General features: G+C 42.1%; 1 protein-coding gene across 1 annotated transcript in view; it reads left to right on the top strand.

Moving 5' to 3' along the window:
* The window catches only part of UNC5C (unc-5 netrin receptor C), a 394,162-nt gene that overhangs the window by 355,517 nt on the left and 15,021 nt on the right, over nt 1–23,624 (top strand). The window contains exons 10-12 of the mRNA XM_065877433.1: nt 220–307; nt 10,487–10,655; nt 14,538–14,771. Coding sequence (XP_065733505.1) covers nt 220–307; nt 10,487–10,655; nt 14,538–14,771 — 491 coding nt within the window. The remainder of the gene's footprint in view (nt 1–219; nt 308–10,486; nt 10,656–14,537; nt 14,772–23,624) is intronic.

Raw genomic sequence — 23,624 nt, 5'->3', positions numbered from 1 at the left:
ATAACAGTTCAGAGGGAGCTGTGGTAACAAATAAGGCCAATAAGGAAGGAAAGCAGGGCAGGTATGAATATGTACACGTCTTTAGAGAAAAAGCAGCAGGATTATGGCTGTGTGGCCACAGAATCTCCTCATTCCTTTTCACTTGCTTCAGAGGCATTCTGGGAAGTTCCCTTTTGATTCCTAGGTCTTATGTGACTGCTTTTCTCTTTTGCTATTCAGGAGTAAGCATGCTGGTTCCCGCTGGGGCCATTCCCCAAGGGAGAGTCTACGAAATGTATGTGACTGTACACAGGAAGGAAAATATGAGGTAAATATGCTTTTTCTGGTACACTTGACTTTATCAATGTCTGACTTGGAGGAGAATTGTACATGAGAAAGAATAAACCCAACATACTTTTGTCCTTATTGCCCTGCTTCTGGCATGTCCTTTTTCACCGAGACCTGTAAAAGGTCAGTTTTTACTTCTCTTTATCTTTGAAGCTCCGGACACTTCTGCGGATCTTAAAATATGGGCAGAAGGCCAGAGATCTTTTCCCAATTGGAAATGTGGCCATGTTAACTGAAAAAAAAAAATGGCCAGAAATGTGATCCATAGATTGTGCAAGAGATGCAAAGAGACATCAGCTTCACATGGCCTGGTTCGGGAATCCATCCTGTTGCCATTATAGGGTTAAAGGCCACAGAGAATTAGACAACCCCTTAATCCCTGATTTGCCATCCCCACCTCAGCCTAGCACTTTATTCTCACCTGCAGATTCTTCTTTTCGGGACTGTCTTCTAGCTTTTAAGTGTTATCGACCTCTCCTTCTTATGTTTAGCACGTATAAAATCTATATTTCTAAATGGATCTAGGGTTGATTAAAACTAGATTGAGTCTAAGGGCTATTTTGAATGTGTCATAATCGTAAAGACGAAGTTACTTTAAGTAAAAATAGCAAGAGGAGTTTCAAAGTCCTAAATTCAGTTTTCAGTTTGGCTTCTAACACATTGTTTCTGGTCTTTCTTGATTAGTTCTCACATAAAGTGTGTGTGTTAAACAGTGCTTTATAGGCCTGACTGATGAATGCTTCTAAAGTGCACTGAGATCTTAAAATAAGAGATGACGCTGACATGAAGATCCTTACATGTAATTATCATTATTTTTCCTAAGGGGGAAAGGCATTGGTTCCTCTGCCCTGAGCTCTGAATGCAAAGCATGAGTGACAAATGTATAACTAGGTTTTCACTGTAAGGCATGATACCTTTTCTCTTCCCCTCTGTCATCCTCAGGAAAACATCTCTTTTGAGTCTCGTTCTTCAGTAGCTGAAAAGCTCCTCCATCATGCTCTCAGGTGGGGATGTTGGTATTTATAGTCTGTAGGAGCCAGAACATTGTTTTCTTCGGGTGGTGTACTTTCACCTACACAAACACTAGCCTGTCTAAGAAAATAATAAAAATTCCTTGAGCGTTATTCATGTGCCTTAAATTTGAGCAAGAGAAAATCACAAAGAGGCTTGTATTTGCTCACATCAAATATTAATTTTTCCATTCTCAATGCAAAGTAACATTCACAGGCCCTCAGAGTGCCCTTCTTTTGCAGCAGGAGAAATGAAGATTAGCAGACTCCAAGATCCCTTTATATTTTTGTTTACTTCTTTCTTTTGTCCAGAGTCAAGGTTAGCACTAAACTAAGTACATCCATCCCTCAAGGCCTTTTGCCAACATGGACGTTTTGTTTAAACAGAAATGAGTATTGGCTTGTGCTTTATGCTGAGATGTAGTGAGGTGTTCGTGGTCTCTTATTTTTCATCTGATCACCATTATCTTTAGAAGATCAAGCCTTAAGGGGCTGCTACAGGGCATGCCGAAACTGAAAGACATGGGCACTCAGGTGCCTCGTATGATTTTTCTTCCCACAATTTAGTCGCACCCTGACCAGGATGATTTTACACTTTGGATGAAGGAGGGAGAAAACAGGAAATTGATAAAGCCAGACACTTCTGCTTTTAGTTTCCTCTGCCTTTGACTTTAAAGAAAAGGAAGCTATAAATCACTCTTGCTATGCCTACCACCTGAAGTTAGGTGCAGAGGGAATTCTGTTGATAAAAATGAAGCTAGAGGAACCTGAAGATCTCAAAAGAAAATATACGCACAGAAGACCATGAAACAAGGAAAAAACAAAAGACAACTGTCGCAAATAAATGAGGAAGTCCTCTCCACTAATTTTCTGTTGTGAACTAGATACGTTTTTCTTATAAAAACACAATGACAAGAATGTTGTCTTAGGGTATAGTGATAATACAAAACATAGCTACCATATAGTCAGCATACTTTTTGTTTTGACAAATGATGATAAAATATACAATACTTTTTATTATAAATTTCATATAGTCAACTGATTCTCCCAGAAGGCTTTCACTGAGTTTTGCCAAGCTCTTTTATGGTTATAATTCAGTCAGGCTATGAATAAATGCTTTATCGCTATCTGATTTAGCAAAGAATTTATGTTATTGATGAACAGAGGCAGTTCTGACCTGCATGTTCGTTGTTATTTTCTTTTACATTTAAGACCAAAGTGAAACAAAAAAGATATACCTTGGAACTTCACTTATTCGTCAGTGACATGAGTGAATTCTTTGGGTAGTCTGACGATAGTTTTCGAATACTGGAAGAATATGCTTTGCCTCAATTTTTTGGTGCTATTTACGATGTACATCCACACACACGATATACTTTTAACTGCATTAACATTTTCTTAAGCCTAGGAAGTCAACAAAACAATAAACTTTAATTTCATTTATTCCTCACTACAACTCTGCAAGTTATGATGAGCTCCACCTTTGAACATGAAAAGACTAGGGCTCAGGGAAATGGTCACAGAGCCAAGGTTTCACAGTTAGCAACTGAGGGAAGGCAGAATTCACACCCAGCTTATCTCCACGAAAAGCTCCTCTGCTGACATGCCATCCCTCCTCCATAGCACCCAGTACACAAACAGAGCCTCTGCCTTCTTATTATAGAGCATTGCGGGACACAGTTCCTTTTTATTGCTCACCAAAGACCCTTTCTAGCCTAACCTGATCTTAGAACTTCTTTCAGAGAAGACACTGTGGGGACAACAGGAGATATGTTACTTCAAGGCGTTTATAGGAAAATTCTGATTGTTTTTCTCCATCTTCCCTCTCTCTGATTGCCTTTATTGCATCCCAAACTGGGTGTTTTTCCAGCTGGATGGTATCCAGCTAGTCATCTGGTGTTGTGAACTGTCTAAAGGGAGGTGTGAACTTAATTGCATGTGGCAAGTGAATGTGACAAGAGGGGGCCTTATCATTACGGAATATGCTCTGAAAGAAAGCACGGGATGGTAGATGAGCAGCCTGAATGAGCTGCAGAAACAGGACAGGCTGTCTCTGACCAAAAGGGATCTGAGCTGTGAGGCTGCGCTCGTGATTTCTACTTCTGCTTTACACATCCCTGGAAAGGCTGCAAAGCCTCCCCCCCACCCCGCCACGCCCCCGTGGATAAAGTTCCCACAATTAACGGCACTAACATGGACCTTTTTGCCTTGTTTCCAGCAGCAGTTTAAAAAAATGAATCTGACTCAGACTGAAATTTTGCCTTTCATCATTTCTTATTGAAAAACGAATTGAAGTTATGAACGTTAATTTTTTTCTTTCTCTGTATTCTGTACTTGCCTAGCAGTTTTCTCAAAAGGCCAAAAAATCAATTTAGACATTCCAAATATAAACTGTGGGGAACCATGGAAGGTCTTTGAGCAGTCAAATGCTGCAGGAATAACAGTGCTTTTAAAAGACTGATGTGGTGATGGTGTGTAGGATGAATTGGTAAAGGAAACAGAAAGACCCCCCTCAGAGGCTGGGGGCCCTGGTTTGCCCATGGCAATAATCAAGGTGTGAGGGGTGGAGGGAAGGAGCCAGGCCTGAGTCTGGAGAATGGAAAGAAAAATATGTTTCAGAAGAAAAAGTGTTTCACAACTGATTAGAAGTGTGGCAAAACACAAAGAATGTATTTAGGAATCAAGCCCTGGGCACTGCGAAAATTGTGAGAGCAATACGAAGGGGTCAGAAGCAGCAACTGGTTCAAGGAGAGAAAGGACAAATTCTGATTTAGCTGTGCACGGTGTGCGCGAAAGGGGACGTAGGATTCTTGCTGGAGACGCAAATGGGAAGTCACCAGTGAGTGGATCTTCCAGGGAAAAAGTGCAGAGGCAGAAAGAAGAGGACTGGAGAAAGAACTTTGGGAAATATTCTTATTTAAGGTTTGGGTGATGGGCAAAACTAAATAGAACGTGAAAGGATAAGGCAGATAAATAGAGTTGGCATCTAGCAAGGTGCTTAATACATAGTTGCTTCTCAGTGAATATTTTTGAATGAAAGACTGAATGATTGTAATCATAATAGGAACAAATCAAAGGTAAAAAGAGTTTCAAGATGGAGGAGTGATTGACAGAGGTATTACTAAAATTAAACTGTAAAGAAGGAGAATGATAATTTAAAAGTTATTGGATTCGTCAACTTTAGGACATTGGTTGCCTTAAGGATTTTTTTTTTAAGGATGAAATCCCAGTAGGAAGCATTTAAGGTGTTAGTGGTGAGGCAATGAAGACTATCGTCATATTTACTGAATATAAATAATAAAGTAAAATGTTAGGATAGTGGGCCAAAATGTCTTTTGTATGTAATCATATAGCAGAAAGTTTTCATTTATTTTAATGTGTTGTTTGGAACTTTGTATAATAGTAGGTGACATTTATTATTTCTCAGTGAAACTCAGTGATATTATCCTTTTAGGTAGAGTCCTGAATTTCTTGTTTGAAGTAACAGCTATAAAAAGACTGAAGGTAGAGGGCGGAAGGGTGTGGAATCCAGGTATATTTAAATCTTATTCTCTCACTGTTCTCCACAGTGTTTATTTATTGAAGTCCTACTTCTAAAGAAATGATTCAAGGTGATTCTTTTCAATGGGAGGAAAATTGTTTTTAAATAAGTGGATTAAAAAATGAGAAAATAGAAAAAATAAGATTAGAAAGATAAGATCAATTCAGGTGAGCAGTTAGAATATAAAATATTTGGTGGAATTCCCGGCATATTTCTCATTAGTAGGTCATGAATTTACTATTTCAAAGCTTTCAAGAGGGAAACATGGTAGGTTATAAGATCCATGTGTCCAAAAGGGAAAAAATATGCCTGGAGGAAGCTCAATTATTTCTCCTTCGGTTCCTCATAAAGAAAAAAAAAATTTTTTTTTTAATACAGTGAACAACATTTAAAAGATCAAAATAGCAGTGAGCTACATAGGGCTACTTCTGTTAGTATCCCTCAGTGTGAGTAGATAATATAAAGCCCAGGGATAAATTCAGTAAAATAATTCCACAAGGATTCAGCAGTTCAATCCAGGGCACAATATTTAGCTGTTCAGGCTTAATCCGGGGACACATTTTGGTCTGTCTGGGGAAATGGGGGCACGCCCTTCAAAGTGGCTTCCATAAATATTTTTTTGCTCAATTGATCTTTTGATAGCGAGTGAGTTAGATATTCCTTGTCAGATACCTAGAGTGCAAGTATTTCAAGTTGCCCGTTATACATGAAACTGTGTGCTTTAAAAGGCAGCTGAGCCTAGGGTGGGATTGTCATCCTGAGGGACCTGACAAAAGACATGTGTGTTAATAGAAGGCATCTCGTCTCTACACAGAGGTAGATGGAGAAAGATTCTTTTCAGGAAGCAGTTTTGAGCTTGCTGTAGCAAACAGATCACAGAAATTTCTCAAGGCCGTAAATCTAGATAAGCAACCCAGAATATACCACTGTGTGAAAGAAACCAATTGATTTGCTTTTGGATCCTAGCTTTGCCTGTGACTAGCTTTGTGGCTTTGGGCAAGTGTGTTAATTTCTCTAGCTTTCGGTTTCCTCTTTTGGGAAAAAAAAAAAGGTAATATAAACACTTACCTTGACTACCTTAACAGGTGTGCCTTGGGCAGCAAATGCAATAGCTTTTATGAAAGTTTTGTGAATTGTGCACTTATGTGTAGGAGGAGTTGTCCTCCCTGATAACAGCAAGCAAAGGATAAGAAAATCTGACAGGAAACTAAAACTCCTCTCCGAGGGCTTTGTCCTAGAGTCCTCAGAACCCATCCGACATTTATCACGATATTATCCTTGTTGGACTTTGAAAAGCCTTTAAAACTTTAATCATTGTTCATTACTGGATTTCTACTTACTTGCTGTTTCTGCAGCTAATTTTTGCTTTCAGTTTATTTCCATATCATCTGCAATTAATATTTACAGAATGTTTGCTTAAATATCTTAGAAAACACATGCGACATAATGAAGTAAAGCCCTTCTCTGCAAAAACATAAAACAGATTTTTTTATATTTATTTTATACTATTTTTGTTTTATGCATTTTAATATCCTCCCTTTATGTAAATACAGGAAATGTGGATTTAAACGCTCTGACCTTTGGTTTCACGTAGTTAAATCTTAACCTTCCCTAGGTGGCTCCTTCCATATATGCTTGGAAATGTTTCCAATTTCAGTGCTACTTCTTTCATCCTGAAAGCCCAAAAAGACTCTTATCATTATTACTTCTTTGTTTTCCATTCCCTGTTATGAATTCCACATCACCAATTCCCTACTCATTACATTCTTACACCTCACTGGGTTAATAAATTCTTTTGACGCCTACTGCCCGTTTCTTCCCTTGCTATCCCTCCTCCAAGAATGGTGCCCATCAGTATTGCATGCCAGGGGAGTGCAGGTCTGACGGCACCCCAGCGCAGCAGGGAGTCTTCTCCCTTCTGTTCCAACTCAGTGATGAGAAGAATCCCTCCTCCTCCTGCCTCAAGCACCCGCTGCTAACGGCAGACTGAGAGACAGATGTTTCCAATCCCCGACTCTATTGCAAGGACCACTTGAAATGGATTCCACTTTACTCTCTTTCTTTAAGAGTTTCATGCTCGTCCTCAAGGTACACTTGTAACTAAAAGGTAAGGGTAGCGCTCAGGAAAATGCAGCCATTGCTTTTTTTGCCCCGGTAGGAAAAGTAGAATTAAACAAGAGTATAGTTACTGTTTAAGGCAGATAGTGTAATATCAACTATGGCACAATGAAAGCAAGACTTCACACATGTTCTAAGAGAATGAATTTCAGACTGGAACAAAGGAGGACAAATTGCATAAAGGGGAAATGAAAACCAAAAGGGGATAGTAATGAGTTCTCAAGCTGCCACTCACCTTATAATTCCAAATATAAGTACATTTCCAAGTACTTTGATAACTTTAGATTTAATAAAACTATGTTATTATTCAGTGAGAATGGAGATGATATTAAAAGACTAAAAAGAGATAATTTTTAAAAATATTTTCCTAAATAGAAGGAAAAGAAAGACACAGGTTGGGAGATTCTAGTGAAATTTTAAAATAAAAGAAGAAGCACTGATAGCCAAGTTTTACTAAGGGGAAAATATGCCGAATTTTAACTGAGTTCTTAGAACTGATGATAATAATCACCAAGAACTTAGGCATTTCTAAGACTTGACCTTACTTGTGACCTACCAAGTTGGCTGCCACAGTTTTGTAGATGCTGATAAATGACACAAGACTCGTGAGTCAGAGACAAAGGATGCATTATTGCTCACAGCAATAGCAGTATCTAAAGTATTTCCATTTTTGTGCCAGTTTCCCAAGTTCTGAAAGGGCGATGTAAAGACAGTCAGAGGACGTCTACACACTCAGTGGTTCCATTCCAGGAATATACCATTGAGTTTAGGGAACCTGAGGGTCTTATAATGGGAGGTAGACATGTCTGCCGTTTGCTCCCGAGGTAAGCACTATCTTTATCTTCCAAGGAGATTGCTATACAGTTGTCTTGAAAGACAGTCGGGACCATGCAGAAACATGAGAGATCCGTGGAGAATAGTTTTCCAACAATATTAAAAAAATAATAACAGCTTCTATCATTCCTTGAGTGTTAAGCGAGGGTAAGCCATAGATAGAAGCTAACTTCTAGATTATGTAGTATTTATATATTAACCATAGATAAAGACTAGAGGAAAATCCATTTCAAGTGACTGTGGCGATTGTGAAGGAATTTGATATGACCTTTGTAATATCCATGTGAATGAAATGGAAAGATACGAACTAGACAGTGTACATTTTAATGGGTTTATGTGTGACTGTACTAAAGTCAAAGTATTGACGTCAGACTAGAGAGGTTTCAAGTAGTGTCCTTGAAAAGGTCTCTGTCTTTGCCCTGTTCTTGTATTACAGTGTTATCAGTGATTGGAATGAGAACATAAATGGCAGGCATATCAAATTTATGGAAGATAAAGGACTAGAAGAGATAGCCAATATATGGAGGAAAGACATAGCATTAAGAAATAGATGACCTGAAAAATTTCCTAAAACAATTAAAGTAAAATTAGATGGCTAAATATAAGTTTCTCTATATAGGTTCAGAAGCCATCATTGCGACCACAGACCTATAAAGAGAGACTAAGGGCCTTTCACGTTAGGAATACATAGTGGTTAGCTTTAACAAATTACTTAACCTTCTTGGGGCTTCATTGCCTCCTTTTATAAAGAACATGTTTAACCATGTCATCTCTTATCTTCCCATCTAACTCAATTCTGCTAAATAATACTTATAAATAATTGAGAATAATCTAAGGCAACAATTGCGTGAGGCACTGATATAACTCCATATCCCAAAGCAGAGAAAACAGTAGTCCCCCTACACTGTATACCTGAGAACAGTCAGCCTTCTGTATCTGTGAGTTCTATATCTGCAGATTCAACCAACCTTGGATCAATAATATTTGGAAAAAACAATTTTTTCCAGGAAGTTCCAAAAACCAGAACTTGAATTTGCAGCACACTGGCAACTATTTACATAGCGTTTACGTTGTATCATAAGTAATCTAGAGATGATTTGAAGTATGTGGGAGGATGCGCATAGATTATATTCCATTTTATATAATGGTTATATAATTTTGGGGTTATAATGGTTATATAATTTTTATATAATGGTTATATGCCCTTTTATGTAACACTGTGCCCTTTTATATAGGGAACTTGAACCTCCAGGGATTTTGGTGTCTGCCGGGGGGTCCTTGGAACCAGTCTTCCATGGATACTAAGGGGTGACTGTCTTACACTCATTTCAAGATGCCTCACTCTAGGGAAGATAGTGAAACACTGACAGACATCTCTATGAAAATAAAGATAGAATTATAGGGAGAGATCAAGAAACCATGCTTTTCTAGTTGAAATTGCAAAAATTGAGGAGCTTTCATCTGGAAGAAGATGACGTTTTAGAGATACCGTAATAATCTCTAAGTGCTTGAGAGGCTCTTTCATGCCAACGTGGAGAGAAAGCCGGTCAGGATATGTGGAGAGAAGTGTCAGGAAGACAGATTGTATTCATTCTAAGTATTGAGTTGATAATAGATGAGTTGACCCCTCAGTAGTAGTGGACTGCAATTTTGGATGAGTTTAAAGCACTAACCACATGTCAGCATCTTGTAGAGAAGCTCTGTGCTTGTTGGCCCTGAGGGCCCTTCCTCCTCTAAAATTTTGTGAGTCCAGGATTTCTTAACTCATACTATTCTGACAACATAGTTGTATTGTTTTTGCAAAGGCATTGGTTGTAGTCCCAGCACCAGTGCTTGTTAGTTGTGAGACTTGGGGCAATCCACTCAACACTTTGGGGCTACTTCCTCACATATCAACTGACAGCTTGGGTTAATTTATTCATTGGCTGTTGGTTACAATCTTGTTGGGGGAAAAAATAAGGCAATTAAAAAAAAAAACATGTAAAAATAAAGAATTTGGATCTTTGAAGTTCGTTCCACCCACATTCTGAGTATGAAGTGTACATGTAGAGAAACATCATTTTAAATTGCTATAGAAATACAGTTCTACATTCTTTCTTGGTCATGTTTGAAAAAAATGAATCTGCTATACTAGCCTGAATTATTCCTGAAAGTCATGTGGAAGAAGTTTAGCTCTAGGGTGTCCTTATCCTAAAGTGATTTTTTTGAAGTGTTTTTCAAGTTAGGTCCTAAAAACACGGAAGTATGTAAAACTCTGTGAAACGACTGGCAAGTATTATCAGAAAAGATGCTTATGTAACTTCATAAGGACGCTTGTTCCTTCTCATTCCATCCTGAAAGTATCAGTACATGAATTCAGAGGAAATTAGCAAAGGCAGACCTGTGTCTGAAGGGAGGGATCAAAGATACGCAGGCAGATTCACTATTATTAGAGAGACCTCAAGTCTTGCAAGATCAAAGTCTTGGTATAAAGTGCATGTCTTCCCATTTAATTCTGCCCCAACCCCACCACTGCCCCCTGCCCCCGACAAAAAAAAAAAAAAAGAAAAAAAAATCCAAGAAGAAGCTATTTGTGCAACTTTAGATCTGAAATCTCAGTACGTAGTACATAAATACTATGGAACTTGCATGACGCAGATCTCTGCTCTCCTCCTAGGCCGCCCATGGAGGACTCTCAGACACTCTTGACCCCTGTGGTGAGCTGTGGGCCTCCAGGAGCTCTGCTGACCCGCCCTGTCATCCTCACTATGCATCACTGCGCAGATCCCAATACCGAGGACTGGAAGATACAGCTCAAGAACCAGGCAGCGCAGGGACAGTGGGAGGTGAGCTTCTGTTGGGATAAAGATAGAACCCAGGAGCAATCCATGCAGATAAGCAAGGGCAATTATGGGAAGGCTTTTATTTTTAAAGCAACACATGAGTGGAATTTTAGCTTATACTCAAAATGAAAGAGAGAGGAACAGAGAGAGGAAGACAAAGAGGGGAGAGGGGGAGACAGACAGACAGACACTGGTTCCTGAGTGTTTTATCTACTGACTGATAGACACAAAGAAAAAGATGGTCAAGCATTAGCTAACTCATAGGGAAGGGGTACTTCAGAGCCTTACATAAGTCCCATTTGCATATACATACTATCTTGGGAAGGGAAACTATATATATATATTTTATTATTTTAATTTTCAGGTAGAGAAACATTGCACCTGGGTCAGAAAATGTTACACACTTACTTGCTAACAGGTCCCAGGAATGCAGGCAAAACAGGAAGGGTGTATCCTAAGCTCCAGTACAATGAAGAACGTCTTTGGCCACTTGACTCTCTGTAACTGCTGCCATCAGAACTGCTTAAGGACAGTGCCTTAAACAGATCCTGTTCTTTACATCAGAACCCTGCAGTTAGCACCTGAAATTAAGTGCAAAAGGATGTGTTATATTTACCATGAATATTTTATACCTAATACCTAAAAAAGAATGATTTGTGTAGTCATTATAAAGAGAATTATCCAATATGCATGTTGGATATATTTTGTGATTACTTACAGTATTTTTCTATTTTTTTAAATTAATTAATTTATTTTGGCTGCATTGGGTCTTCATTGCTGTGTGTGGGCTTTCTCTAGTTGCGGAGAGCAGAGGCTACTCTTGGTTGCGGTGCGCAAGCTTCTCATTGCTGTGGCTTCTCTTGTTGCAGAACATGGGCTTTAGTAGTTGTGGCTCACGGGCTCTAGAGCTCAGGCTCAGTAGTTGTGGCCCATGGGCTTAGTTGCTCCGTGGCATGTGGGGTCTTCCCGGACCAGAGCTCGAAACCATGTCCCCTGCATTGGCAGGTGGATTCTTAACCACTGCGCCACCAGGGAAGTCCCTCAGTATTTTTCTTTTAGGAAAAAAAAAATATGCATGAAGACTCAAACCCCTAATATTTTAGGAAAAATTAGTAGTGGAGGTAGAAGCATAGCAGGGCATACCTGGGATTACCTGGAGTGTCCCCTCTATATGGATGTGCTCTCCTCTTGACCACATGAAGGTGAAGGGTCACTCATTGCCAGAGGTCGTGGATTGAAGTCTAGGGCTATACATTACGTTAAGAGTGGACTGTACCAGATCTAACTTCAATTCCATTTAAGTTTAAATGATTTATCCCAAAAACATCCCAAAGGGATCCTAAGTTATTTGCACAATTCTCTGCCTGTTACCCTAAACCCTGTTTCTGGATTTGAGTAATAACAACAATAGCAACAATAATAAGAGGAGAAGAAAAAAAAAGATGTGAAGAGTAGAAGAAGGAAGTCCTTATGAAAACACTCTTCTATTTGTGACAGGAACATGGAGCATCTTTATTCTCCACCATTTCTTCTAGGAGATTTTTTGTAACGTGCTATCAGGAAATGACACTTGAGCCTTGCCCTTGCCGTGCTGGAGAAAGCAGCTTCTCTGCAGGTGTCCTTTTGGGGCCGGAATAAACGTGGAAGTGCTGAGCTCCTTTTTCTCCTTTCCAGTTCAGTTTAAGCTTTATCTTTGGGTACAGGTTTAGCTGAAGAAATGATTTCACGGATGCTATTAAAACACAGTCGTTACTTTAGCTTGGGTGATGTTGCATGGCCTAACAGCTACCTGAGGTGGCTCCTCTCACAGCTTTGTCCAGCCCCAGGGACTCAATTTATGATGAAACATTTGTTCATGTTTTTGACAAATAACCATTTGTTCACCGTGATCCAGGCCCACTGAGATACGGTATGAAGCAAAGAAGCTACGGTTGCTGCCTTTGCAGAGATCAAGTAGCCTAATGCAGAGGCCGAATCATGCCCACACATGGGTTTTGTTTCTCCCAAATGAAATTTTCTTTTAAATTTGAATTAGTTAAAAGTTGGAAGATTTCACATAATAATCTGAACTTACAGCTTCTCTTGAAAAACTAAAGGCTGTGTCCTCACTGGTCCTGCATTCCTGCCATGCCTGGTACTTTTACTGTGAGCGTCTCTGCCATAGACATCTTTACCACGGGCATTTTTGCCACATAACTAATTGGCCTTAAGGCAATTTTGCTGTTAAAGATAAAATAACTGGTGGACAGTTTGGTTTCAACTGGTTGACAGCTTGGTTTCATCTCTCCACTGACACGGTACTACCATTTTTAATATTACATAAATCTGAAAGAGGCCAACGGCCAAAAAGGCACCGAGTCGAGCCCACATGTCCCATAGAACTTTGGAACATCTGTCAAGGGACATGTAACAATACGTACCAAGAACAAACAACAGTGTAGAGGCTTTCACACCATAATACAAAGCTCAGTTATAAATGCATCCCAGTATGTGGAAACCGATACCTCTCTTAATGAAGAAGAAATTTTAGCGAAAAAGAAAAGTGGAATGCCAAATGAGGAGCTGAATCAACAAGCAAAAATATGTATAATACTACAAATGAAAGACTTTGAAGACAAGTGCTTAGGTACAACCCACTAAATAAAATCATTTGTTTGCTCAGTGCTGCCATGAATCTACACACATTTCAAATGTTTTTAAATATTTTGTAGTCCATAATAAAGTCTTTTTACTTTTGTTATTCATTTTCCATGTTTTTTTATTTTTGTTAATGTCCCTCTTTTATTTATTGCTGTTTCATCTTTTACAGCAGAATTGCTGTACAGCCAATCAGCTATGCGGCAAAAATGCCTCCGGCAAAGATGCTTACGGTTAAAGTACCGAGAGCCCATCCCTGCGTGGCCGCAATGGCTGAAGCCAGCGGAGACTGAGCTCTTTAGACAGGCTTGTGCTCTGCTTCACCACAGTCTCCACCACTCCTTACTACCTTCCGCCCTACCTGCTTCACACATTCCTGTTACCGTTCTGCCCTGGGAGGCATGTGGAATTGTGACCCTTGTTTTATGGATTCTATGCTTGGTCTTTCAGATGATTTCTTCTATGGCCTGAGTCATTTGGTTAAACCAAAACCTAGTGAAGCTAGTAACTACTTGTACAAAACTCATCAGTTTCACTTATTTTTATTTCTTGCTGAATGTTAACAATCTAAAACGTGAGACTGCTTAAAGGCTTACATGAAAAATAGACAGAAAAATAATGTGTCAAATGCATAGAGTTTGCCACGCTGTGCTTTTAGCAAAGTCCAAGAGCCCAGATTATGAGGAAAAGCAGTGTATTGCTCTGGAAAGTAAGTGATGGGTGAGTTTGGAAGAACTTAGTAGAATGGTATTGCATAATTCTTCAATTTCCCTGATTCTTTTTTAAAAATTCTTTTCAAACCCCTAGATTTTCAGGGGAAAATACTATACTAAAATGACATTGAAATAAGATAGTACTTTTGGATGACATTAGCAATTTAGAGATTAAAGCAAATTATCAGAAACAGATACTCAACTCAAATATGCTGAAGTTAAAAGGATAACTTACACATTTCTTTTGGAATTTTAGGTAGATTCCAGCAATGTAGATTCCTAGAAGATCAAAAAAGACTAAAGGAAGATCTTCTAAATAAAGCATGTTATCAGCATAAAGGCAAGGGAAGTAAGGGAGAGAACGATTAAGAATGGAAATATTGATAGAAGTATAATAAAGTCAGAGAAAGAAAAAAAGAGTAGGAAAAGGAATAATCAGAACTTGGGAGAAGAAGTCCTGATCTGTGCACCCCTGTTGGCCACCGTCACGGCAGCCAGGAGGCTCAGTCGCTGCCCCTTCCTTCTCGGCCCGCAGGATGTGGTGGTGGTCGGAGAGGAAGACTTCACCACCCCCTGCTACATTCAGCTGGACGCAGAGGCCTGCCACCTCCTCTCCGAGAAACTGGGCGCCTACTCCCTGGTTGGGCAGTCCATCACCAAAGCAGCCGCCAAGCGCCTGAAGCTGGCCATCTTCGGGCCACTCTGCTGCTCCTCTCTGGAGTACAGCCTCCGAGTCTACTGTCTGGATGACACTCAGGATGCCCTGAAGGTAAGTGACTCCAGCCTGACCCGCCCACCTCACACCTAGAGACGGTATGCGTTACGTACGTGCACCTGTGTGCGTGAACACAAGTGTCTGGCCCCAGAACATGGCAGTTACAAAAACAAATTAGACATTTCTTGAAGCCATGCTGATGAATAAGCTGTTTCCATTACGCTGATTCCTCCCGAGGGCTACTTTTGTTTATTACCCTCCTTGATGTCTTTTAATGAAAAATTGAGAAGTGGAAGAATTTGGCAGTGAGACCTGTGGATGGTAAATAATCTGCTTCCTTGTTTGTCTCAGCTGTGTTCTTCCTATAAAAGGAACTGGCATAATTGCTCACACTCTATGTTCCTCTTGTGTGCAACTTCCTTATATGCTCTCCCATTCTTTTTATGAGGACCGTGAGGAAGAGGGTTAGCATTTGACAACAGGCTGCTGCTTTACAGAATAAATAGGCTTAATTCTTGGTGCTATTATTGCCATTCATTTTCTCCCATTTGAAGCTTTAAAGGATATAGTAAGTGCCTCTGAAGAAGTTATCTGAAAAGAGGAGTAAAAGAAGTATGCAGAGGATTACAAAGCAAGTCAGAGTGTGACACATGCCGTAGATGAATGCAGAGCTCTGTGGGAATTCAGGAGAAGGAGGCATCATATTATTTTGAGAAAATCTGAAAAGGAGCTAACATTTGAGATTGACCTTAAAGGAAGGCAGGGTTTGACCAACAGTAATGGGGAAAAAAATACAGGATTTCTGGGTGAAGGGAACAGCATGAAGAAGCACAAAGGGAACAGTAAATACAGATTCTACGCGGCATGTTATTTCCAGAAAGCCTAGAATGATTGATAGGAGTTTTTTTGGGATGGACCTTGACAACCAGAGAGAGGAGTGGAGATTCAGTTTCTTGAGTTAATGGAGAACCACTAGAGAGATGTAACTAGAAGATAGACATGACTGGAAATACATGTTAGAAATACTAGTCTGCTTTCAGGGAAAAGATAGAATCGAGTCAGGAAAAGCATGGTAGAGCTGGAGTGAAGACAGAGGAGTTAGAGGAAGGGAATAGGTACGAAAGGCCCTATTTAGTAACTCTTGCAGGCCCTGGTGACTAACCCTGAATGGGTAGAGCAGAAGATCAAGTCTGCCTCTAAGTAACAGTAGCAAACTCAGGGGCAGGTAGCTCTGGACTGTGGATATGGTGACTTTGCCTTTGGAATATTGAATTAGAGGTATGGATTAGACATCAGGACAAAGGTGCCCCATGGACAGTTAGAAATATAGGGGTGGCTCTTTGAACTGAGAGCAGTTCCTGAGACAGAGACTCAGGAACCAACTGTATAATATTGATATTTGTCCTCCGTGGTGATTGAGGAGAATATCAAGGGAGAGTAGAGGGAGAAAATAATAATAAAGCTAATAAACATCACCGAGAATTTCTTATGTGCCGGGCAAGATTCTAAGTATCTTTTCTTAACTCATTGAATCTTTACAACAACCTGTAGGACACCATTATCCCTATTTTACAGATGTGCAGGGCACAGAAAGGTTAAGTTAGTTGCTCTAGGCCACACAGCTGCTGAGTGGAGAAAGCAGGCTTCATTCCCCGGGCAGCTGGCTGCAGTCTGGACTCTGCTCCTAAAGTGGGCTGCTCAGAGAGCCACACCCTAGAGCACAGGGACCAGGGGAGCCCTGCCATTGCAAGGGAGGAAGGGGGCAGCCAGCAAAAGAACTACAGAAAGAGGAGTACCCAGAGGAGGAAGGGGAGAAGTAGGAGAAAGACGCATCTGGGAAGCCAAGAGAAGAATTATTGTTTTTCTGAAATTCAGGGTATTTCCTTCTGGAGTTTCCATCCAGAGAATAGTTCTGGGTCATGAAAACTGAGTGTTGCAGGTTGTGTCCATGGAGGAGATGAGACATATTCGGTCCCTGGGTATATTTTTGATGGTTGAGCCTGTAGGAGTTTCTGATGTTAAATAAATGATGCGAACACGCAGCTCTAGTGTAAAGCTTAAGGTTATTTCTTTTGTATTCCTTGCAAATGCGATACTGTTAAGGCACTGTCTGGATAGAAATCATCGTAGGCTTAAATCCTTAGGAAAAACTGTATTTGTAGGCGAGCCATGGGGTCTGATTAAGGCAAATCTTCTTAATAATTCAAAGAAAAGTCATTGCAAAAAGCATGTGTAGAAGATCTACATCATATTTGAAATTTCTGATACACATTTTATATTCACACAAATAGTTCTTATACTCAGTCACTCTTGACCTTTCTTCTCAACACACATACAATCCATGCAAAAAAAGTAATATTTCATAAAACAATTTTGATTATGTTAATTAGTGAAAAGAGATGAGAAAGACTGACAAACAGGTTTGAGAAGTAAAAACAACCCAAGAGCAGTTTATATCATGGTCAGTGCTTTCCAAATAGACATATATAAATTCTCAGCATCTGGGGATCCAGCACTTAGCCTGAAAGAAACATGAATAATGGATAAGGCTTTCTTGTACCTCATGATCGTTTAATAATGCAGAAATACCAAAATCCTAGTTACAGGTAAACCAACATACCGAAGAGACAGCTCAGTCCAGCCAAAACTGCCTCACGCCCGTGCTTGAACTGGAACTTCGGGGCCGATTAACTCAGAAAGGCCCTTCATCACCTCAATTCTGCCCTCTTGGCACCTCGCCTGCTGGTGTTCCCGCCAGCCTCTCTCCCATCGCCCTGCTCCTCTAATTTACCCATAAATACTGTCTTTTGCGTCTCTTCTCCAAATACCTCCTCCTTCGGGCCCACCGCACTCCTCACTTATGCTCGTCCTAAATCCTAAATAATAATTCTCTATCCAGCGCACACAGGAGTCAGTTGGGAAGCTTTAAAGAGACTTGTTGGAGGGTCCCAACCCAAAGGTTCTGATCTGATTGGTGTAGGTATTGGGTTTGGTTTTTTGTTTGTTTGAGCACTGCCTGGGTTATTCTACTGTGCAACCAAGGTTAAGATCTATTACACTAAACAATTTCAGGGGTCTTTTCGGAACTTTAATCCTACTTAGGACAAACTTTCCTGTATCCTCAAATCATTTTCTCACCCATTCCTTCACCTGCTCACATTAACTGCAGCTGGATCTCCCAACTAACATGTATCACTTACAGTCCCTGCAGTGAGGACCACACCCCTAACCAACCACAAGGCTAAGAGGAGAAGTTCCAGTACGTCTCATATCCCTGACCACTTCTGGGGCATCGCGCTACTTCTGGGCTGGCCTTTCGGTTTGTTTTTCTTTATTCTGTTACTCTGTGATCCATTACCCACTTCAGCTCCTCAGCACGGAGTCCCCTTAGTTCCAGTCTCCACCCTAGCAGTACCTGCCTTGTGGTCTTTCTTTCCCCTCCTTTTATTCCCCTCATCCTCTCAAATTCAAAGTCACCTCTTATTCACAGTTCCTTTGCCCAATTGTATTCTAGTAACCTTTACATCATTCTTCATCGTCTACCCACTAGTGTAGATGTACTGCATCCTCAGTAGGAACTGCACCAAGATCTCCACCAGCCAAGGTCTCTACCTGTGAAAGGATCTGACCTTCCATCTCTCTCCCACAAGGTGCATGAAAGCTGCTCTTTGTTTTTAAGGAAAACCTCCGTCAACTGTCCCTGGTCTCCTGGTCCACAAACCTTCATCTGCTCTTACCCGTATCTACAGGGAACTCACTTCCACTCAGAAATCTCTTGCCATCTAAAGCTGCTGCAGGCTTTCTAATTTCCATAGCTACATATGACCTCCACTGAACAAGCCCTCTATGTCTACTTGCGGCCTGTTGAGCTTCTCTAAAAAAATCACAAATCCCTCATTGAGTCCATTATACTGTCAAGACATCTGCCCTAAGCTGTGGCTCTCCTGCTTCTCCACAATCCTTTTATGTATTTCTCCTTGACTCGTGAGATCTCACACAGCACTTCTTCCGAGCCTCTCCCACTCTCCCCAAATCCCTGATGGTACCGCAGCCCCTTCATGTGCTGCAATGATCTAACACCTATGGTACCACTCAAGGGACACTCCCTCAGCTGCTGTCCTTTACCTTTCAAACCTTTTATTTCAGCCTCTTCTCACCTAGTCTGGGCTCTGATGAAAAGGAGCTCGACTTCCTTGTTTGGGCTTTAATCTAACTCCTCCACCACCTGTGTCTCCAGCTAGCAAGTGATACCTGCAGGTGGGCCTTCCCAGACTTGATGTTTTCTTAGCGTTACTGCTGCGGACTGGGGATTCTTTCTGAATTGCAGAAACCCTCACAGAAGGTTGGACGAGGGCAGAGAGGGAAGCTCAGTGCAGCACTCATTCTCAGGGGTCAGAACTACACAGTCTGGAGAGCTATTAGAAAAAAGACTGGCCCCGTGTCTGGATCTGAACATATTGATAATATTAATTCCCACTTATGATCATACTGTCCATGTGGATGGGGAAAAAAAAGATACCACATCAGTCAGTCTCAGCAACCCTGATGCATTCTTTCATCTCCCCACCCACCTCTTTGAGTTTGGTAGCTTTTGTAACAATTTCGCTGGGTTTTGTTAAACCTGGAAGCAAAAGTGGTCGTCTGAAACTTAAAAGCTGTATTTAGCAACGTGGAAGCATTAGTGCTGAATTAGAATGCTGGCAGTGACTGCTGGAGTAAAAGTCAAGGCTGCCAGGAGACAGTGGAATTCTTTTACATACCTTTCAGGTGTTTTTTGTTTGTTTGTTTTGTTTGTTTTTTTCCATGCATGTGCTAGAAGGACCAGTGAGAGCAGTGAGTGAGTTGAGTTCGTGTAAAGGGATAAAGGTGCTATGAATCGTGAGAATACCTTAGAATCGGTTCCATTCTCAAATAAAGAGGTCACATCTATTGAAAAGATTGAGTTGGGTAGGTCACAGCTTTTCTCGTTACCTCCTCTTCAGGTGATTAAAGTAGTATTGTTTTTTTTCCTTTCGCTGTTTGCAGAGACTTAACTCCTAATATAAATAGACCAGAAATTAATAGAGAGCAAGGTTATATTTGGGGTAAGTTTAAAAACACTTCAGGGAGAAATACACATCAGCGTTGATGTAAGTAATTTCTGTCCCACTATGTTAGGGGTACAATTATAAGATTCTCCTTTCCTAATAAAGGGTTTTATACTAAACTCTGAACCTAAAAGAGGAGTTATTTGCATAAAATATGAGTAGTCTCACATATCATAACATTCAACGTTGTTAATTGAATTTCTGACAAATGTGTATGTGATACAAACCAAATGACATGTACTCGCTTTCTTTATGTAGTCATTTGGCATGGGAGAGAGTCGTCTTTAGATTACTTCATTTTTCACATACCCTAATCTAGGCTGTAACATAGTAACTCTGTGAAAAATCGTTATTATGAGAAAAGATGAGAGAAAAATGAAAGAGACACTGAAAATGAAAATAGGAATCCTAGTTGAGAATCGCATGGTACTCAGTTTCTTGGGCCACAGTCGTAGATAGTCATAGGTAGCCCATGACAAGTTCTAGTTCATCCTGAAACCTGGTGCATCTTCACCCGTGTCCTTCTGATGTCTCCTGCACGGCCAGCTGTGACCCTGCTGAACCAAGAACACCTCACGCCTGCCTCTTCTGGGCCAACAAAGGCTGGCCCTCCATTGGATTGGCCCCATGAACCCTATCTTTCCTTTCACTTCCCTCAAAGCACCTCAGAACTAGCATAACCTATGTTTCATATTCTCAGGATCCTGGTCTCTGGAATTATGTTAATATATTCATACATGTAACACACGCATTAGATAGCAGCAACAACAGATGTGTTAAAGGTGACAAGTGCGTTTTCCCTGCTCAGTGTATGGAAGGAAGTGTGGTGTCAAAGGAAAGCCTGAGTCGAGCTGGCTGACGGGATTGCTTCTCCCGCTCATCAGCTCTGCGGCCCTGGTCATTGAACTTGACCTCTTCGGGACTTCATTTGGTCTGAATCAGGGACCCTTAAAAGATTGAAAGAGAGTAAAGTTATTAAACTTCCTGGCATAAAACAGTCACTAGATAATGTTAATTGTGCCTAGGTGGGCATTTAGATTATAATGGCATTTTGAAGACAAGGCTCAGTGAAGATATTAACTCTAATTGTGATCTGATTGTGGGGTGAGTGTCAGGTTCGGTAGCAGGCTGGTTGGTCAGCTATTTAGGGACAGGGTTATTTTTGGTGCCTCTGAATGTACTCCATCTTTATCATCTTCTCATGAGACTTGGCTCTGGCCCCATCAGATATTTTCGAAATGGTCTGCAGTGCTGAATTTATGTTTTGAGAGAGAGGGGGGAAAGAGAGAAGAGGAAATAGAAGTTTGGGTAGATGAAGTAATGAGTCCCCAGAGATACCTGCACACAAATGTTACCTCACATGGCAAAGGAGACTTTACAAACATGAGAGTATAGACCTTGAGATGGAGAGATTATCCTGGATGGTCAGAATGGGTCTGATCTCATTACTTTGTGCTTAAAAATGGGGAACCTTTCCCAGCTATGGTCAGAGGGAAATATGACCATGGAAGAAGGATCAGAGATGTGCCATTGCTGGCTCTGAAGAGGGAGGAAGGGGACCACAAGCCAAGGAATGTCGGCGACTCTGGAAGGTGGAAAAGACAAAAAAGCGGATTCTTCCCTAGAGCCTCCAGAAAGGAAGGCAGCCTTACTACCACTTGATTTTAGCCCAGTGGGACCTGCGTCAGACTTTTGGCCCACAGAACTGTCAGGAAACAAATGTGTGTTATTTAAGTCACTTAAGCTTATGGTAATTTCTTACTGCAGAAACAGGAAACTAATATAGAAGTTAAAAAATAAATGTTTAAGGGTGAAAAGGAATACAAGAGTGACTCCAGAAGTTCTAGAACAATCTAAAAAGTCTTATTCCTAATACTCGGATGTGTGAGACCATCTTTTCCTTAGAAGTAAGCCCAGAGGTGGACAAGCCACACGGCGACTTCCCTGGGTGCTGCCCTTCAGCATTTTGCTTTAAAGGTGTCACAAACCGACCTGACTGGGCAGCTGGGAGTGGCAGCTCAGACCAAGCATCCGTGGTGACAGCAGCTGTGGGAACAGCAGGCAGAGCCCTAGAAATAAGGTGGCTTGATGGGAAGTGTTTGCACATGGTCACCCGAGTCCAACTTTGTTATTATTAGGGACGAAGTACGGCAGACAAACTCAGGGGGAGAGCGGAGCACCCCAGCATGAGGCCGGAAAGAGAAAGTACGGCGAGGCTGGGCGCCTGTGATGATGACCCAAGCAGGTGGGAGCGGCCGGCTGATGGTCAGATGTTGCCGCAGCTGGCCGTGCAGCCCCAGGGAGCTGAGCTTGGTGTCGCTGGGAGCTGGCAGGGGGCAGGAGAGACAGTGGCCCTGCCTCTTTGGCCTCTGCTTTGGAAGAGGACGGCCCACTGCTGTGATAGCGACAGCAGAGATAAGATAGCCTCTGGCAAAGAGAGACATTCCTCATCCCCAGATGACAGGGGCAGGTTCCAACACAGGTTTAAAGAGTGAACAGGAGCAAAGCAGGTTCCATAAAATCTGATGGGAGGAGATGTGATTTTTATTTTTAAAACAGCACAGTCCTTGAGGGTTGGTCTTTTGAGGTCTGACCTGTGTGGCATGTTGAGCGTCTGCCGGTGTGTTCTTTGTGCCTGGAGAGCCCTGAGTCCGTATGGCAGAAGCTTGGCGGAGGTGGGCGCGAGTCTCCAAGCGCACGACTTGGCCTTCTGTGCTTGGTCCAGGGCCCGCCCTGCGTGAGCGTGGAGTGAGGGTTCCTCCCCCTGGGGCCGCACGGCCAAACCAAAGCGAACACCCCTGGCATGCCAGGCTGGCTGCTGCTCCATTCGCTGCCCTTGGTGATCTTGCCCTGTGGAAATCTTAGCGCGTCCCCACGAGAGCTGCATCTACCTGCCCAGGCTCTAGGCGCTGCCCCCAGGCTCCCTGGCAGCGGTGAGCAGCCGATCCAGGGCTCTGGGCTTCTGTCCAGAGGAAAGAATGCGAGGACAGGTCCCATCCAGACAGCACCGAGAAAGGAGAGAAAACGGAGCAAAGCCCTGGCTTCACCGCCCCCACCCTTCTCTTCCAGAAGCGATTTGAATGTGTCATACGGGATTTAAGTTTCATTATTTGTGTCTTCCTTTCTGTAGCCGGTAAGAGTCTTTGGAGGGAAAATGAGAGAGACAGAGAGGGAGAAGCTAAAGGCTGGAGAACCCACAAATTGGATTGTATTCCCGAGAAACCAGATGTTAAAAAAAGTGCATTCGGGCTTCCCTGGTGGTGCAGTGGTTGAGAGTCCGCCTGCCGACGCAGGGGACACGGGTTCGTGCCCCGGTCCGGGAAGATCCCACATTCCACGGAGCGGCTGGGCCCGTGAGCCATGGCCGCTGAGCCTGCGCGTCCGGAGCCTGTGCTCCGCAACGGGAGCGGCCACAACAGTGAGAGGCCCGCGTACCGCAAAAAAAAAAAAAAAAAAAAAAAAAAAAAAAAGTATGCCTTCAAAGAAGAAGGCACAGTTGGGAGCAGCGGTGCGAGAGAGGAGGCGCGTCCTCGAGCAGGGCCAGGGGGGTCCGAGCGCAGGGCGGGGGAGACGGCGGACGAGGGTGAGCACGGAGTGCAGAGGCAAAGCCAGGGCCCGGCGCCTCACGCAGGTCCTGGGACACAGTGCTTTGCACCCAGGCGGAGACTCGTCACGTTCCCGAACATGAGCTTCAGGCATCTCAGCGTAGGCAGCCCCGCCACCGGGGGCACTCGTGTGCGCTAGCTGTGAGGCTGACACCTGCCCGGGCTGGAAAGGGCCCGGAGGAGGAGGAACACGGGCGGGCGGCAGAGCCGTGGGC

The sequence above is a fragment of the Phocoena phocoena genome, chromosome 5 (assembly GCF_963924675.1).
Source record: "Phocoena phocoena chromosome 5, mPhoPho1.1, whole genome shotgun sequence".
Taxonomy (NCBI): Eukaryota; Metazoa; Chordata; class Mammalia; order Artiodactyla; family Phocoenidae; genus Phocoena; species Phocoena phocoena.
The sequence above is the reverse complement of the archived record's forward strand: the minus strand, read 5'-3'. Positions and strand labels throughout refer to the sequence as shown.